This window comes from Electrona antarctica, assembly GCF_951216825.1.
Source record: "Electrona antarctica genome assembly, chromosome: 21".
Classification (NCBI taxonomy): Eukaryota; Metazoa; Chordata; class Actinopteri; order Myctophiformes; family Myctophidae; genus Electrona; species Electrona antarctica.
The window spans coordinates 11,779,826-11,799,343 of NC_136802.1; the positions used below are offsets into that span (position 1 = coordinate 11,779,826).

Consider the following 19,518-nt stretch of genomic DNA (forward strand, 5'->3'; position numbering starts at 1 on the left):
ACCATTGTCGAGTCAATCAATTAATCATTCCCCCCCCCCCCCCTCCATAAACCAGCCCCCCCTTCATAGATGAATGCTCTCCTCACCTTTATTCACAATGACATTGAAAAACTTATGACTGTACTAGAAACTATAGCTGATAAAATATCAGCTAGTTTTAAATAATGTCGGCTTCACAAACCACAGTCACTATAAGATCCATGTAAAGGCAATACTGTCGTCTATGTCAGAGCTTCCCAACAGTGTTGATTTCGTCGACTAAAACTATGGCGAAAAATGTTCCGTCAACAAAAACAATTCACTGACAAAAAGTAAATACAAACGAATTATGATGACTGAAACTATCATTAAATATACTGACAATTTCATCAACAAATAGAGATCCAGTAGTAGCAAAAGACAAGTCATTTTATGTTTGGTTGTGGTCGGATGTTGCTCTGTGAAAATAGCAGATCTACAAGATCACAATGTGTCACAGCGAGACACATTGCTTGAGTTACGTGACCAACAGGCGCTCCCAGGCTGTAATCTCTGTCCTGGGCGTTGGGCGTAATTATTTGATAGGATAGAGACCTCCGTTTTGGCCGGCCAACAGTGACAGAAGATGTAAAAAATAAATGTGAAAATGTTTTTGACTCAATAAAGTAATAAAACAAATCACATTTTGATGGCCAATATATATTCCTATAGTTGTTTGTGCATAGAAACACTGTGCGTGATCACAGGACATACTGAATCGTACATGTAAAGCTCTGAGTTGGGGCAGCGGTGGCCGAACGATTTGCGGAGCGGTCTTGTTATCGGAAGGTCACCAGTTCGAATCCCCGGACCGGCACGTTAAAATTACCACCGCTGAAGTGCCCTTGAGCAAGGCATTGAACCACTACCATGAAATGTTCTATGAGCAGGGTCTGGCTGTAAACAAGCATCTCGAGCTTAGTCCATTCACCCTGGGTAAACAAAGAACTTTGCTTTGCTTTGCTTTGAGTGTGCAGTCAAATTCAACACTGCATCCCCTAACACACACGCAATCAACATTAACCCGACGCAACATCAAAACAGGTAAATTTGTACATCAGGGAATGGCTCAATACCCCTCCCTACACGTACACGGCACGTAATGAGGTATTGTCTTGCCAAATGTCGACCCACCCAAGGAGACAGTGAGGTGAGCGATTCGAGCCTTGTGGGGAGGCTAACTTAAGATGACCCTGTCCAGTCTACCTCCAGGCCTGCTATACCCCCATCCACCCCATCGCAGAAATCTTTCACAGCCATCAATGCTGGGCAGATTGGGTCAGCCAGGCAGAAGGCGTGCAGAAGAGATCTATGCCACTGTTGGCCAAGTGCCTCGACTCTCCCCAGGCCCCGTGTCATTCATAAACATGACAGATTACCCATGATACCCCCCCCCCCCCCCCCCATATTTATTACATAAGCAAAGCGAGGGGGTGTGAGAATATACGGACAAGAGAAGCGACAGAGAGCTTTTTTCCTGCCTTACTCCTGTACCTCTAGTCTTCTTTCAGATTTTTCACTTTGCATATTCCATTTGCTGGTTGTTACCTTGAGCGATGATTCTATTTTCTTCGGAAATCACGGGCCCATTTATATAGCGTAGGGAAGAAAAAAAACTTTGTCACTTGTCTCATCTTATCTACCATCAGCATTTGTCCCCCCCCCCCCTCTCTTGTTATTATTAGTAAATATTCAAAAGGAGAGGGAGGGAGCGACTTTGACAATGCTTTGAGCCAAAATGTCTCATGAGATGAGACGGCACATCTGGGAGATCAACATTTTAACAGTCCATCAACCCATATTTGGTGGTCCCGCTTCAACGCATTAAGCATTCATAAATGAAGACAGCATGCAGTGGGGACCATATAAACAACAGCACACAGCCTTCTTCGCTCATCCCAAAGGACGCGTGCGTTCTCAGACGATCCCTCTCGCTTTGAAGCGAATGCCTTGAGACCCACGTTCACTGTTTTGTCTCAATTTATTCACTGCATGTTTAACCCTGTTCAAATAGCCTTGGGAAGGGTATACAAGGTACTCTGAAGTTCGATAAGTGCACTGCTGTGGGTGGTCCATGAACCCCCTCCCCCGCCCTCCGAACAATAATTAACATTGCTAAATTTAGAATCCATTTATAATCTCATGTATCATTCATCTCCTTTCCCCGAAGCTTGTTCACTTTACCCAAACACCCACATGAACACACAGTGGCCACACCATAAACGCGCGCACACGCACACACGCATATCCATTCCTCCTCGTCGTTCTCTCCTCTCTTTAATTGAGACGATGTAAAGCGGAGAGTCACATTGACGCTGACCCCATCCAACTGTTAAATAAAACAACTTCTCATATAATAGCAAACATCATTATGCGCGTATGGTATATTTAGCATTGTGAATAAATCATATAGCTGGGTTACATAGGGGTATAAGGTGACGCAGAGCGAGGCCAGAGGTCAGAGCCAGCGGGGGCCCATGTGGGGAGCATTCCCGGAGACCAGGTGAGTCCTCCAACCGGGCAGGAAAACCGACAGAAGGCAGACCTGCGAGACACTGCTCTGCTTCATTAACCTTCATGTACAGGACATTCAGAAGCAGGGGGGTCAGCATGGTCAAAACAAGCATTTCTAATGCCTTGAAGGAGGACTGTGGCTTAGCTATATCCAATTAGTATACAAAATAAAATAAAATCACACCCATATGAAGTGAGGGGCGCTCTTCGTACCATCGTACATCATCTCATTACGGCCAATCAGAAGTTGCGTCCTCACCTTCGTCATCAATGTTTGCGTTACGCAATGTTTGTCTTTACACAAACACTCAAAATTGTCCATTCATTGTCAATGGCATTTAACACATTGACCGCATAACCCGCCATACACAACATTTATGCCATTGTCTTTCCATGCGTAATACGCTAAACCCCGCTATTTGTTTTATATGTTTAATTCGCCGTTTTGTAATGACTGAATGAAAAAACGGCTTTGTCGCGGACAACGTGACGGGGCCGACGCGTTATGATGATGTAACCAGAAATCGACCCGTGCACTGGACTGCAAGGGCTTCTGGGAAAATGAGTCCAATGCAAGTGAACAGGGTTTTAGGCTTGGATCCTTCCGCCTTTTCTGTTTGTTGTTCTTCCGTTATCACCACGGTGGATTATTTTTTGGCGAGGCAACAAATCATGGGACTATTTTCAGGGGGATTTTCATGGATCAAAGGTGCAAATACTTTGGCATTATGCTCCAAAGGTAATTAAACAATCCCGGCAGTCACGGTATCTCGTCATATTATACTATAAAGCGCGGGGCTATCACCCCTCAAAAAATAAAAATTGAAAAATAAATAAATATATAATAATAATAGTTTTCGGCGGCTATTGTCGGCTTTTCACTATTTGTCATACAGGGAAGTGTATATAGGCCTACTGTAAGGAACAATATATACTTTGTCGTGTGACAAAATAGCGAAAATAGGAGATATATTATCTTATGTGTCGCATCACGGTGCGCAGAGAGCTTGTACAGATGTTTTGAACATTTGCCAAAAATAGGGACACCAGGGTACATTTTTAATTAAATTGTTAAATTGTGATATTATCAAACATATCAGAGAGTCTACAGCATTTAATTGACCAGAGGCAAGGATAGAATATATACCACCAGCAGATAAACCCATGGATGTGTACTGTATGCATGCACACACACACGCACGCACACGCACGCACGCACGCACGCACGCACGCACGCACGCACGCACGCACGCACGCACGCACGCACGCACGCACGCACGCACGGTGGGGAGTGATACTACGACTACTACTGAAAGATAAAAAATGTTACCAAGAAGTAAGAACTCATCCCTTTAGATATGGGAGTACTTCATAAATCTCTCTCACCACTTTTAGCATTATGGCATGACAGCACCAGATATCTTTATGGGTCACGGCTCAGAACTCATCTATTTCAGCACGGTATCATCATACGAGAACTCCAGGCACTCCGCACACTATAAACGTCGAAGGAAACCGAATCCACGCAAGCTCCCTTACTCCCCAGGACGATTTTCCTCTCTAAACAGCAGTTAGGGGGAGAGAAAACCTTGTCATATAAATTATTGAAACGTCTGGGGCTATAAGAGATTGCTACAACTGAGGTAGCACAGAGATTACTCATTCTTGCCAACGCCACATGGAGTGGATATTTGGGCTCTCAAGGGACCCTAATGGAAAAAGGGGGTCACCTCATGCCCTTCCGTTTTGGCAGACAGGCATTATCCCCATAAGCCATAAGTGACCGGGGGTGTTGTCTTGGCAAGCAACGGGTGGCATTTCTGCATTTACGGCGAAGACTACATTTAAGCTGCGTGGTTGGAACTTTTAACAGGTTAAGTGTTTAAGAAAAAGATGACATACGTCTTTTGAAAGCCCAAAGTGTTTTGCTTCCACTAGTCAAAACAAAACGAGGCATTGGGATTCGTTAGTGATAAACGGTATGTGGTATTATGTATGGATAACTAATTAAATGCCTGCCAGCAAAAGTTAAGCCTATTTTTCTTACCAGACCTAAGTTGTTTGCTATTAATTAGCATACTGTACTGTATCCTTGAGAGACTTGGAAGTGTTTCTTGGGAGCATAATGAGATGTGTTCGGAGTGACCCTGAGCTACGCGATTAATCTAGTAGAAAATGACTTCTGAATGCAGCGGAGATCAAAGTAGCCGACATTAGCACCCCTCTTCTCCCCGACGCTTCTCATTTTATTAACCTGCATGTACGCTCTTCAGGCTGTAGAATATACAATGGTACCAACGTCTCTAATCCAACAAAGGGCAAGAGCATACCGTATATCATAGCCATTATGGTTATAAAGGCCACACGCATAAACTGCACATACGCAGATTACGCAAATACTAAGACATTAATGCCTTCTACAGTATAAACACGTGCACTGCACAGTGCACACACACACACACACACACACACACTTGTGTGAGGGCATCCCCAGACAACACCTTGAGAACCGAGCAAAAATGTGCAATTTCAAGTACATACACGTACCAAATCTTTCTCAGTCAATAATTATGCAAATAATATGCACACACTGTAGTATATTGGAAGCTGTGTTTGCTTTTATCAACACAAATACTGGGCTACGACATGCACACCACATTATCTATCTTGTTCAAAGTGCAGTCCTGGTCCTTTTGTGTTTTCCTGCAGATGTTTTCTCACTCGCTATCGGACCGTAAAGCTGCACATCCGTCTTGCAGCAGGGTTCCTTTATGTCTTAGATCACGCTGCGCACTGCACAAATACTGACTCGCTCCCACCATTAATTAAGCGGCAAAATTTAGAGGGGGGGAGTGTGTATTTCTCTGTGGGGAGATCAATTTCGTTGAGGACAGTCAGCTCAATCTTTTTAATTACAATAGTGGAAAACATGTCATTATCTGTTCCATTTTAGAGACATATGAGACTGTGAGGTCTGGAATTGAGGGGAGAGCCACACTGAGTCAATATGTGCCATTTTTTCTCTCCTGCAGGAGCATATAATGTCTCGCAAGTCCCACTTTGTTTGAGTGGGGAACAAAGGCTGCATAGTGTATGTCCTGCAGAATCCATATACCTGGGCATGTTGAAGCGAATATAGAGTCAGTTGGACAATTATTCATGAGGTAAAATGCAATCAATACACCTGACACACGGAGGTAAGACATTAAAGGGATTTTGTGCATATAGATTTCTCAAGAAAAGTAGTATATTATTGTGCACAACATGATTTTTTGATTGCGTAAAACCTCTACGGACGGATGGGGACAGGAGGGTGAGAATGCAAATGCACTGCTTGAATAAATAAATAAAATAAACTTGAAAGGCCAAACGAAAGGGATTGAACAGAGGGTGGATTTCATACCACAGCAAATGAATGGGGTCAAGCAACTTTCTCTGAACTGGAAAATGCTGTCTCAGGCACTTTATAAGTCTTTCATATTTGAGTCTTCAAAGAAAGAGGTTGACTGGATTGTCCAATAAGTCAGCATGTTTCTGGAGCGCCATCTTTTTTTTTTTTTTTTTGTAAAATGTCTAAAATGTCTTTTTCCAGCAAAACTGAGTGTTATGTGTGGTGGTCTGGGTCTTGGCATCTATAGAACTTTCTAAAGTAAAGAGAATTGGTGTGCTCGCTGCTGGCCCCCCAATTGCTCCCTGCTACATTGCCTTTTGCAAGCCAGTGATCTCAAGCACAGCAATTTTCAGAATGGCCACCTGCTTTGTCCCCACTGCATACCTTGCTCTGGCAGTCCGAGACAGCTGACACAGCACATGTATTTTCTTTCTTTCTTTTCAAAAGCAATTTGAGCACTCCGTTGAGCTTTTGTTTATCTGTCATTCTGTACTTTTGTGAAAGAATGCCTAAGGCATCGGGAAATGATTTAACCGCACAACACGAAACAATGGGGTGAGGAGGGGCATATAAAACAAAAGCTATTTATACCAAACTCTTTCTTGCCGTTCCTGCCCGTGTCTAGACAGTAAATATTGATACGCATCTGTCTGCGCCAAGGACACAGTACATGTATTTCATGCATAAATAATGATGTGAATAATCTGTCCAAAAATGGGTTCCACAGATCAAACGTTAGTTGGAAAAACGGTAATAGTTTCTAAAGAAAATGCATAAGCGGTGTTTCAAGGAGTGGTTGTGGCAACACGCCAGGAACATATAGTGCAGTATACGCTGGCTGGATATTCGCCCGTCACGTGACTCACTCACGTCGTAGGCCCTTTCATTGTCTGTGAAAAGATCCTCCTCAACAACACAGCGACACTGTGCCACTGCACTACTCCAAACAAATGGAAATGATGCATTTTGTTTTTCCGTCACAGGAGAGCGACTTCCCATTTTCCGCTGCCACTGTCGAGTTGCGCACATCTGCATAAGTTTGCAACGCCTGTGAGGGCGGCACAGGAAATGGCTGTTGACAGCGTAATGGGAGTATGAGGATGCAATATAACCCCCTTAATCATGCCAGAATCATGAACTGGAGCGCTCAAATGCACACATTGCAAAATTCTGCCAATACCGCTACTGTAGCAGTGCGTGGGAGATGTTTGAATGTATTTCAGTGTTAGGATTACATTTTGGGGATATTTCCATTTTCTTTACCACTGGATAAAAAAACGTTTTATTATTTACATTATGTTTCAGGAGACCACAGCTCCTAATAGTTCACAAATTCCAACTATGTGCAAATGTACTTGGCAAATACCCCAACAGCAATGTGATGACAGTTTCTTGGGGATGGTTTTAACAGTGCTGGCATTGTCAACTGGCTGATTTATTGTCATAAAGGCTCTGCTTGTGATTATCTTGTCGAAACACATTCATGAATTAAACCAAACGTGCCAATTCACTCAAATCTCATTCCCAGCCCATGACCTGCATAATCTCCCATCACTTCATTTCTCAGGACCATCCTTTTCCTTTTCAATCGCGCAGCAAATCAACTTTAATTCAAACACAGCAGTCGCGGAAAAGTCAGGTAATTCCCCCAGTTAATCAAAATGGAGCAAATGAAAGAAGCAAAATGAAAGCACAATAAGGCAACATGGTCTGGTACCCCATTCAGTGGATGGGCAGATTCCACTCAGAACATCATTATGCTTCAGGGCTTTGCCTTCCATGTAAATCGCTTCTCTAAGCCTCAAAGTTCATTACTAATGCTTCCCATCAAGTTGGAGGCCTATGCGCATAATAATGTCCCCCCACAATACTTTGGATTCGTCACCTCTAGTCCCTTCTCTTCATAGTGTGGAAATTACAACAATGTGCTTTTCCTTCATTGAATTAGGCATCACACACCCCCTGGGGGGGCCCAGCGTCCCACTGCAGAAGCTCCGCTATCTTCACCACAGCCCATTGGAGCCCAAATGAACTAAATGAACAGTCACTTTATATGTCTAAGGCCCAGTGTATTACTGTTTATTTATTTATCTCTCTATTGCAGCCATGTGCAACTCTCTGACATTACTTTAATTTACAAAGGGAACGGGGGAAATGCATGCTGCTTTTGCTGAACAAGAACAATCTGACAAAAAAAAAGAAAAAAAAAAGTTGCAGAGTTTGTCTTACTGTCTGTAGTCTGTACTATGTGTTTCTGGAACAACAAACTAACTTTGTGGTGCCCCTTAGAATATACAATGTGTGCTTCATAATCGTGTATAGAAGAAATACCCTGTGGTCATGCATTGCCCTTCAGCTGCAGGAAGTCAGACCACTTCTGATCCTTAAGTTCAAAGTCGCCCTTGCCCTGGGCACAACCCCAGCCAGTATAATGAATAAGACATTAGGCATGGCCAAGCGGAGTTCTCAACAGTAAACCGTTGTTGAAATGCATCCATACTCTGGGATTTATGCGGCTTGTGTGTTTCATTATCAGCTAGTTTAAATTAGAGGAAAACTTGGAAAACGTTTCAGTTAGTGGTCATATTTTTGTACGTACAGTACTGTATGTATAATGTGCAAACTCGCGGTGAGATCTCACCCTTTTATGGCCTGAAATAAATTCTGAGGAAAAAAGAAGAAGCTTCCCACCCCCCCAGTTTCCTGTCCCTGATACGTCTCCGCTCCCCCTTCTCTACGTTGATGGGAACGGCTCCGCTCCCCCTTCTACACGTTGATGGGAAGGGAGAGAGATGGAATGGTAATAAACATGCTAATGCCTCACCGTGGTGCTGGAGGAGAAGCTTCCGTGAAGCTGATTCAACTCTTCCCTCACCTGTGTGTGTGTGTGTGTGTGTGTGTGTGTGTGTGTGTGTGTGTGTGTGTGTGTGTGTGTGTGTGTGTGTGTGTCTCATCAATGCAACAGCATGCTCATCTCCTTTTTCTTTCACACGCACACACGCACATATTGTGGCTGGGAGTAAACAGGAGAGGAACCTGGGAGCGAAACATGGCGCCTTTCTCTCCCAATCGTCCTCTGGAGAGAGAGACAGTGCGAAGGGCCCTTTGTCGTCTCGTGGGCTGATAACGGAGGGGGTTGGAGGGGCAGACGAGCCGCTTCAGAGACGTGCAGAGGCAGCTCTTTTCTATGTGAGGGAAGCTGCGCTCAATACCAACTCATTTGCCATGTTGTGTAATTGCGGCACATAATGGCTGCACACCTCATTCAGGGAGCCCAAGGCTATTTTTTTTCTCCTCTTTTTTAAAGGCCATTCTGCTCTATCCGCGGCCAAACGAGCCATGTTTTAGAGAGATACTACTACATCGCCTTTTTTTGAGCGCCGGGCCACGGTTACATTTGCATTCGAATGGGGACGTTGCATGTTGTCGTGATAAACTAAAAAGCGGGTGGCTCAATATTAAAAAGGAGCTTTGTTGAGTAACTTGAATGCTTGTCATCTGATTTCCTGAGCGCTTACAAGAGGTAAACAAAGCAGCTGACCTTTACCAGCAGGGTCATTATGCACGTCTGAAGAGTACAGGTACATGGAATTAAAAGGCCATTTGTCATTGTATGAATTCCAGGTATCCAGATAACGACGTGTGACCAATCTACCAATCAGCTCATGTATCACATTTAGGACGTACTGCTATATTTCATAGGTGGTCAAGTCGAGATCAAAAGCGTGGCGCAGAGATGAAACATGGCTGATTTGAATAATATTGCTCAGATTCCATTAAAATACAGCGGGCCAGGAATGCTTGCCTATTTGCATAATTTAACTGGCATCTTAATTATTGTGTCAGAAATCAGTATGCAAATGACTTAATTCACTTAGAAATGGAAACTTATTCGGCTAAATGGCTAATGGAGTAAATCTCATCACGTTAGCGTACCGACGTGAGTGCAACCAGTCAGTGTTTCTAATGCTCGATTTATATTCCGTTGTGCATCATGTTGCACACCGACGTTTTCAGATCTACAAGCTCTCAATGCGTCACAGCGGGACAAGCTTGTAGATCTGGGCGGCTGTGGCTCAGGAGGTAGAGCACGTCGTCCAATGATCCATGGGTCGGCGGTTCGAATCCCGGCTCCTCCTGTCTACATGTCGAAGTGTCCTTAGGCAAGACACTGAACCCCGCATTGCCTCCAGTGGTTGCCACCATTGGTGTGTGAATGTGGGAAGTGAGGACGCTGTTGTAAGCACGTAGTGCATAGAAACGCGCTATAAAAATGCAATCCATTAATGTTATTATCTGCAATGCTCGCTGTGCGACACTAAGTATAAATCAGGCCTAAATGACTGTAGTACGACAGTGAGGGGAGGTGAGACAAGAAAAAGAAAAGAGAGACAGGACAGACATAGAACAAGTAAAAGTCTAGCTTACCTGGTTTAGCAGAAGGATCTGAGAGGAAATGGACATGTTAGTATGTGTTTGGTTCTCGCTGAGAGTGACCTACCACGTAAAACAGTGAGTCTGGTGGTCGCGCTCGTCTCTCCAACACTGTTGGAGGCGACGCATTCATATATGGCTTCATCTCGGGGCGTGCGCAAGGGCTGAATTCTTAGCACGGAGCCAGAGCCGTCGTCAAACTCAATCACCTGCAGGTGCGAAAGACAAGATATGTTAAAGGAGTTTTTTTGTTCGTAGCCTTCGATGGACCTTGCGCAGCGAAACAAGTTCAACACTCACTCCCAGTCAGAGACAACATAGTTTTGCTTATGACACTGATGGTGATTGACACAATGTGCTTTCTGTGACAAAAAATAAATAAAGCCGCTAGACTATAGTTCATATTGATTTGTAGTGTATATCGTGGTAATTTGTGATTTTTTTTTTTTTATAAAAATGAATAATGTTATTAATGTACCGCCAATATAGCATGGCTATAGTCGTAGCTAAAGTAAGAAAGCATATTTGTGACTAGATTAGGTCAATTCTTTTTTACGTTATCAGTCCCATATGTTCAGTATTGTAAGGTTAAAACTATTGGTAAATGACTGCTAGTTAAGTGTTACAGCATGTGTTGACAAATATTGGTAAATGCAGTGGACCTGACTTTGTGTGTTAATTGGAAAAAATAACCAATATATACTCTGTATGGCCAACTAACTTTGAGAATGGGAAAAGAATATTGTGGTCGAAACTCGAAAGTTTTCCTTTCCATCAGAACTTGTAGACTGCGTTCAAATCCGAATTTGGCCCACTCTTAAAGTTAACATTCTACAATGTGAAGATGCATCACATTTAAATCGTATCGATGGGACAGGAACAAGCACAGACAGTTAAATGTGGCTTGGTTAACGGTTAGGGACAACTGCCGCACCATGAGGTGAAAAGACAGGACCGACTGTATTGGACGGACGACACATAAAATGCTGACAAACAGGTGTTTGTTGTAGCTGGTACAGCTAACGTTGCATGCTACATGTCGTATACTCACTGCTTTTAGAAAGCCCTGTGTCATCATAACTCAATCTCTTTTAAGCATAGAGGTAGATTTCAATAAAGAAGGCCCCAAGGCCTCTGCTTTTCAAGCACACACCTATACATGTCACCACATGCACAATGCTAACGAGCGTACCCAGACAAAGCACTCTCTCTCTGTCTCTCTCTTTCTTTCTCTCTCTCTCTCTCAAACACTGCAGAGGCCTAGAGACATTTTTTTTTTTTTTTTTTTTTTTACAGTTCATAATATCCAAGCATGGGGTTAGTTCACCGTACATTTCATTTCAGTGCCAAAGCTACAGGAGCGATTGCAGTTGGCAGTGGATGATGGGAATTATGAGAGGTCCCTTTCTCAATTAACCACATGAACCCTAGCTGTCCCTATTCCGGGGCAAACATTAGGCTGGAACATTTCATTCCTTTATTTTCTGCAAAGATATTTGACCTAGTATAGAGCCATAGGGGCCAGTATACTTTATATATAGGGTTACGTGGTTGAAACGCGAACGAGAGAGGGCTTGAAGGGCTCTTGTTAGGAGATGAAGTAACATGCGAGCGAACAGCAATGGCAGGCGCCTGCCAGCGAGCCCTCCCATGAGGCAACATGGGGAATTAAAAATGTTTTAGCATTCGATGCACTGAGCGGTGAGAATGAGATGAACTCTGATAAGATTAGATGTCTGTGGGCATGAGACACATTGGAGAGGCCTGGAAAAGGTCTCCCGGAGCCCTGATAAGCCTCTGCTGTGCACCACCAAGCAAAATATAGCATGGGAGAGAGCAGGGGTGGAATGGGGGGGGGGGGGGGCTGACACCATGATAGTCCCAAGGACTGACAGAGAAATTAATAGAAATCTTATCAGTGTTCTGGGATGATGTGTTATTTCTCATGGGTATTGAGCCCGAGCGCAGATTAAAGCTGACCAGAAATCAAAGCTTCAGCCAAAAATAAGGGAGAAGGGAGACCATGCGTTGAGATAAAGATGCCACAACGCAGAGAGATCTTTGGAAGCGGGAGAGAGCTACTTTCACTCTGCATTAGGGCTGGGGAATGCAGCGTTGATGCTAATGTAGGTATCTGGGTCACGTCACTTTTTTTCCCCCTGCATCCCATAGCATCTTTTTCTTTTTTTGGTTTTGGTCTGTTCAGTAATCACAAATCTGTTGGAGGTTTGCTCATTAATGCACGTGTTGAAACCTATACGTTGTTTTACCTTTTAATCCGGGAGCTATACCTCGATCTGTGTCTCATTAGTTGTTGCTATACAGGTAGAAAACTTAGGTGAGGTTTTACAAGGCCTCAGGTCTAAATGGGTTAAACACCTGGCGGACATTATTCATTATTATGTGCCTTTGTTCATGGTTAGCCCTGCCAGAAGCCAAGAAGCTGAATATCTCCCGTGGCCAGAGGGGGGTTGGTTTCCCCATTTGGCTGAGCAGTAGATTTTTGGTTTCCCAGACATGGGTTCAAATCCAGGTGGCTAGATATGCAGGCTCGACCAGAATAGTTTCCTGATGATGGCCAAGGGCAATATCCAATATTGCCCTTGGCCAGGATGAGGATGGATTCCCCTTTTTGGTGATGTTTGGTTTCCAATTTGTGGGACACCCTGGTTCGAATCCAGGTGGGTTATACCTGCATGCAAATGCGCGAGGGCAGGGGGGGAAAGCAAGCAATGGCTGGTGAGATGGATTTTGTGGAGGGGAACAGCCAAAAGCAGAGGGCATTCTCATTTTTGTCGAGCATTTTACATCAGAACAATAGACCTAATACCTCAAATCTCTGGTTGCTGACTTTCTTCCCCTTCTTGTTCCACACGATCTTGGGCCGTGGATCTCCCGAAGCTTGGCAGATGAAGGATGCCACGCCTCCTTGCACGCCCGTTTGGTCATTGGGGGTTCTTAAAAACTTTGGTGGTGCTAGAGAGAGAGGGGCGAGACAGAGAGGGAGAGAAAAGATCATAGTTAGCGACCGGGCTAAGCATTTGCACACCAAGCGATTTATCTCTCTTATCAAGCTCCGCAGACCAGAAATTTAACAAAATTGCAGATTTCAGCATGCTGCCGTTAAGAGGATTGTCTTTGGAGGTCAAGACAAGCGATTGTACAGCCTTTATAGTGTGAGTGGAAACAGACAATCAGTGACGACAATCATGGGTAAAAGGACATAGATCTGAGGGGCCATGTTCAAATAGCAGTATCCATAAATAATAGCTTCAAAAATCACTAGGCCTATAGACAGAGTTTTCATCAAGAGGTTATTCACAAGGTTATTCAGACCAACTTTCAGAAGTCAGGACTTCTTATATGTGAACATCTCCCCCTAAAACTCTGCTTTCCGCAATAGTGATATTAGTGATATTTTCTCGTTAATGTAAGTGTTCAATAGGTCAATATTCCCATAGCAATCATTGTTATAGAGCATTTGTGACCAATTTTGATTAATCATTGGATTATTTATTATTCATTTTTGTTTTTTCATGTCATACAAAAGCAGGGAATCATAGCTTCAAATTGACATATTGGTTGTGCAGTTTGACCCACTAGTTTTTGAGATATGGCTTATTAGAAAAATGTCTTGCAGGAGTAGTGGAAAAAAGAGCAAGCAGAGAAAATGGGTTTAAAGCAGTCAGTTCTGTGATCTTTGACTTTAGGGGGTGCTGTTTCCCTTAATTCCACCAGAAGTCCACCAGCAATGTTGCCATGTCTGCTTATTATTATTATTTGGGATTGTTTCTAAAGAAAGAATATGTATACTGTACCAATGGTATAATAATGTATGACCTGTTAATAAAAATGTATTTGACAAAAAAAAAGTGTAGTTGATTATTTGGGCATGTTTCTAAAGTGTAGTTTATGGAGAGTTGGTATCCAATTGGACCCTTATTAGATCTTTAACTATTGTGAGTGTAAAATGAAACCTTACGGGTCCATTTGGTTTCATTTTACACTCTCAAGAGATTATTGTTAAACATCTGCATTACTTAATTTACAAGAAGTCTATACAACTAGAGAATGTAGAATAATTGTTATTTTGATCTCTCCATTTAAAAAGAATACTGTGGCATTTTGTAGTATGAACATTACATCAGAATATAACCAACAAATAAACAGTACAAAACAGACTTTGCTGCATGTCTCTCCCCTTCTCTCACGCCCTCTTCCCTGTCCGTCTTCACTGTAACTATCAATAAAAGGCACAAAAGCCAAAAACAAATCTTAAAAAAAATAAAAATAGGGTTCACCACGTCTCTCCGGGGCAAACAGAAAAACAAAAAGAAACGTTGGACTTTTATCCAATCATGAGAGAGAACTCATACAGTATACCAGGATAAACAAGTGGAATTGGAAGTGATGAAACAAATAAATGTGCAGACAAAACCCATAGGATGCCAAAACATGAAATGGGGGAAAAAACGGTTCTATTTTTTGTATACATTTCTAATACTTTTTGTTGGTTGAAATAACTAAAAACCCACCGAAACACTTAATCAGAATTAAAGAAGATCTACAAGCATGTAGATCGGCTACTTTTGCTATTCTTGTGCATCACTCTTATACAACGAAGTAGGGCTTTAATTGAATTAATTCCTGAAAAATATGGGACAAGGTTTCTGGTACAGTAGATGTAGCCTTGGATATGACAATAAACTTAAGACATTTTCTAAACAAGGTGCTACTCCGACATACACCTTCCCTCTCAGCTTTCCTAACATCTCAGTGAAAGCAAATAAATGACAAAGGGACAAGGACTGATCGCGACCCATCTCCGACTTTAAAAAAACACTCCATGTGTTCATCGTGCCAACAGGTTGCCAGAAATGCCACTGCTCAGTATCTTGCAGTGCAGAATAGTTAGCAACACTGCTAATGTTCAAATTGCTAGTTACAGTAGTGTATGTCATTTTTGACAGTCTAAATTGTTCAATTACAATGGCCACAATTACCAGCCAAGTCAAAATCAAACCAGAATAATTCTGAATAATTCTAAATATTGTACTCTTAGAAACAATCTGTGTTTACAGTTACTTCTGACCTTCTTTGTGACCTACTAACAAGTGCTTTCATAGCACTGCCGCTGATTAATCGGCTGCACTGTAACTTTAGCAACACATATTTAGAGGAAAGCACAGCTAAAGTTCACATCACTCAGCAGTGACATAGTAACCTTTTCCCTTTTAGCAGACGGATTCATCCTGCGCAACCAGCGTGCTCGTTCTGTCTAGGTTTCATTCAGTACTGAACACCATCCATCCATCCATCCATCCATCCCGGCAAGCTGCTTGGCATCACATTGTCTAAATGCATGTATGCTCCTCTACTGGACATGAATCTTGTGGCCCCTCAATTTGTCTGAAGTGAGAAAAAGCTTCAAAGCAGCACCATATTTGTATTACACATCAATCCTACTTTAAAACAGGGGTTCCCAAACTTTTCCATACCAAGGACCCGGCAAATAGCCATAGCCCCGGGCTACAGCTCTCCTATTGCAAAATGGCTGTTATTTATAGATAGATTTATAGATAGATAGATAGATAGATAGATAGATAGATAGATAGATAGATATAGAAAAATACAGATTTACAAGCTCACAACGCTTCACATCATGACACGTTGTGAGCTTGTAGATCTGATATGTTCAAATAGCTGAAGTATAAAATAGGGTAAGTGGTTAATGATCAATTATATGATTCTGAAATTGACCTTCTTTGCAGAATAACTACTTTTACTTCTTTAAAGGTATATTCAGTGATTTGACTTAATTCAAATATCACTTATTTTTTCTTTTTTTCTGGATAATCCTCCCTACTATAGAGTGTGCTGACCATATAAGGAGTTCCTCCCTGTCCCCAGTGAGCCCCTGGGGTCAAAAAACCCTAGTTTCAGTTTTGGTGGCGGGTGGCAAAGCCTTCATCCAATCAGGATGAGAGGGGCCTTCCTCCAATCATGATCGAGTGGGGGCGGGCCTTGGTTACCGGGGCGGACTGGGTGGTTTTCCAAATCACCCAAATCACTGAATGCTCCTTTACGTATAATGTGTACTTTGACTTAACCCATTTAGACCCGAGGACGATTCTACAAATGTCTTCTAAACAGTTTTCTGAAAAACCTGTTTCTGTGTCAGTGGTTTTCAAACCATTTCATGTCAAGGACCCCAAAAATTATGTGTAATTGGCCACCGACCCCCATCTGAAAATGTTGTTTTAGGGACCCCCCAGGAGCAAAGATTTGAGTTAAAAAAACGTTCGCTCTGAAAGAATATATATTCAAAGATTTGCACCACATTTTTGCGATTTTTCAAAAAATAGCAGATCTACAAGCTCATAGCCGCACTATGAGCTTGTAGATCTGCTATTTTAACACAGTGCTTAAAACACCAAAATGGGTTCCCACCCTGAATGGGTCAAGTAAGATTTTGACTTTTACTTCACAATGTGATATTCTTACTTTTTCTTAAGTCCAAAATCTTAAACCACTGGTAGAAACACATCACTGCTTCCTAGAAAACCACATAGTCGGTTGTGTCCCGCGCAAATGAGACACGCACCCTCTATGGCCCTTGCAATGCTCTGATAGGCCAGGCGAGTGTTCGAGAGGCCCTAATTGGTCCCTTGATTCATCATGACAAGTCAAGTGTAAAGGCAAAGAGGAAAGAAATGTAAAAAATGCAGGCGATTGGAGCGAGAGTGAATGCACAGGGAAAACAGTGTTGTCTTTGTCTAACCATAGCATCACCATCCTGGATAGAGGTTTTATGCTATAGATGAGAGTCCATGCTGTTATTACTGTGTGTGGAGCTGTACACTCCCGGTTGATGGAATTAGTAAATGATAAATAAGCAGACCTACAAGCTCATAGCGCGCCACTCGGTGGCGCGCTATGAGCTTGTAGATCTGCTATTTTTCAATAGCTAAATTATAACAATGTTTAAAACACCAAAAGGGGTTCCCGCCCAAAATGCGTTAAAGGGGGAATACCACTCATTTTCAACATTTTACCATGTCACATCTTGATGACATCATCAAGATGTGATTCACCATGTTAATGATTTTTTTTCAGACCTCCAGTTCTAGGAAACACAGAATGGGGGGACTTTTTATTATTTCCACACAACAGCTCTAAGGTATATTAATGACATAGTAAAATGTTGAAAATGAGTGGAATGCCCCTTTAGGCGTTACCTACAGTAGCAACGGCCGCTGTCAAAAAATGGATTTTAGCGGTTTTATATTATTAAAACAAACCTAAAGACGTCTCCACGCGTCCTGGGCCTCCAACAGGTGTAATTATAGACGTCTGGGGACGTTTTGGGCAAAATAAGTGTTAATGGTTAACTATTTAATACCGATTCTTTATTCTCTTAATGTTGCGTAAAGCACTTGTTTAAATGTGTAATACAAATGGTCTTGTCTTGCCGTGTTATATTTATTTTTATTTTATTGACCAGCATGTACAGCATGTACAAAGCATTTGATTGCACACAGTAATCAAAAGACTGACATGTGGATTCTTGTGGAAACATGCAAGCCAGAGAGCTTGTTTCCATTGTGATCCTATTGATGCAAATGTGTGACCAGATCTAACCTACGTGGTGTCATTATCGGCAACATCATTCTGACGCCCACCATCACTTCAACAGAAATATTGCGGTGTTTCTGAGACAGACGTCACAATGTATTCTTGTGACGCTGAAGTTCCAGGTTCATCGGGTGGTACAAGCCCAGCCATCTGTCACCATGTGAAGCAACTGTTTTATCAATCACTTCAGCAGACCATTAGGGCCCGCACGGCACAGCTGCAATAATACCAACTGTCTGAATCACCTAATTTCGTTCTGTCTGTGTGAGGGTGTGCGCGTGCGTGCGTGCGTGCGTGCGTGCGTGCGTGCGTGCGTGTGTCTGTCTGTCTGTCTGTGGACTGATCCCACCTCCCAAATTGTACTGCCCAGTGGCACTGAGCACAAGGGACGAATTAACCTGGCGGATTTTGCAGAGCGGAGTCACAAGCTGTGTGGCTGGCAATCAAAAGGGTGGACAGATAAACAGGCAAGCAGCTGGGCTTCCACTGGGCAAATGAGTCTGGGAGAATCACCTGAGCACCTCAGGATGTGCACGGGCGTACACTTGCATGTTGGGAGAAAACACACACACACACACACACACACACACACACACACACACACACACACACACACACACACACACACACACACACACACACACACACACACACACACACACACACACACACACACACACACACACACACACACACACACACACACACACACACACACACACACACACACACACACACACACACCCCTTCTTGGAATCTCTCCCTTTCTCCCCCGCTTGCGTGCTGACAGATCTGACAGGTGCATGCCAGTCATCGACACTTTGTAATTTGTAAGTGGCGAGAAAAAAAAATCAAAGAGAAAAAGAAAAAGAAAAGCCATTATATCTGCATTTGGACCTTATCTCGTTGACTTGGCTGCAGGGGGAGTGTCGCATGTTGGCATCTCGCCGTGAGGGAGCTGATGGGTAATTGATATGCTGTTGGGTCTGTTTTCGCTCCGGGGCCATCCATTACGGCTCGGCGCGTCTCCCCGCATCAGCTGTGATAGACTGCGACGACGCGTACGGGAGGGGAGATCAGCGATGGAGGTGAGGCAAGGGCGGGGGGAGGGGGTGGGGGAGCCATTTCACAATGGGAGTGATTGAGGCATGACATGGCGGTAATGGTGTTTTCACAGACATGGCCGCTGATATCACCATCATACCCTCATTTTGGTCCCGCGCGCTGACAAACATCCATTTTTTTTTGTAGGCTTTGCATCTGGCTTGAGGTACGGTATGGGCAAAGCTGAGTGAAGCATCTGTTTTGCCCCCAGCAATAATACAGCAAAATAAAAAGGTTTGAAATGGTAATGAATTTGCATGTGGAGCTCCAATGACATTACTGTATATAGGCCCAGATACATGGCAGTCACTGCAAGCTTGTTATGAACTGCGCAAATGTAATTTCTTTAGTCATTTTCTTTTTTAAATAAATGAATAAGCAATGCCTTGTGTTGGCTACTCGTACAATTTAAACTTCCCACT

At 43.0% G+C, this 19,518-nt stretch overlaps 1 protein-coding gene across 10 annotated transcripts in view; it reads right to left on the reverse strand.

Moving 5' to 3' along the window:
- Positions 1-19,518, reverse strand: part of LOC306914187 (receptor-type tyrosine-protein phosphatase delta) — a 306,809-nt gene that overhangs the window by 98,557 nt on the left and 188,734 nt on the right. For all 10 annotated transcript variants that reach the window (XM_079491139.1, XM_079491143.1, XM_079491138.1 and 7 more), the window contains 2 exons: positions 13,188-13,333; positions 10,425-10,566 (listed from right to left, as the gene is read on the reverse strand). In XM_079491139.1, the coding sequence (XP_079347265.1) occupies positions 10,425-10,566; positions 13,188-13,333 (288 nt within the window). The remainder of the gene's footprint in view (positions 1-10,424; positions 10,567-13,187; positions 13,334-19,518) is intronic.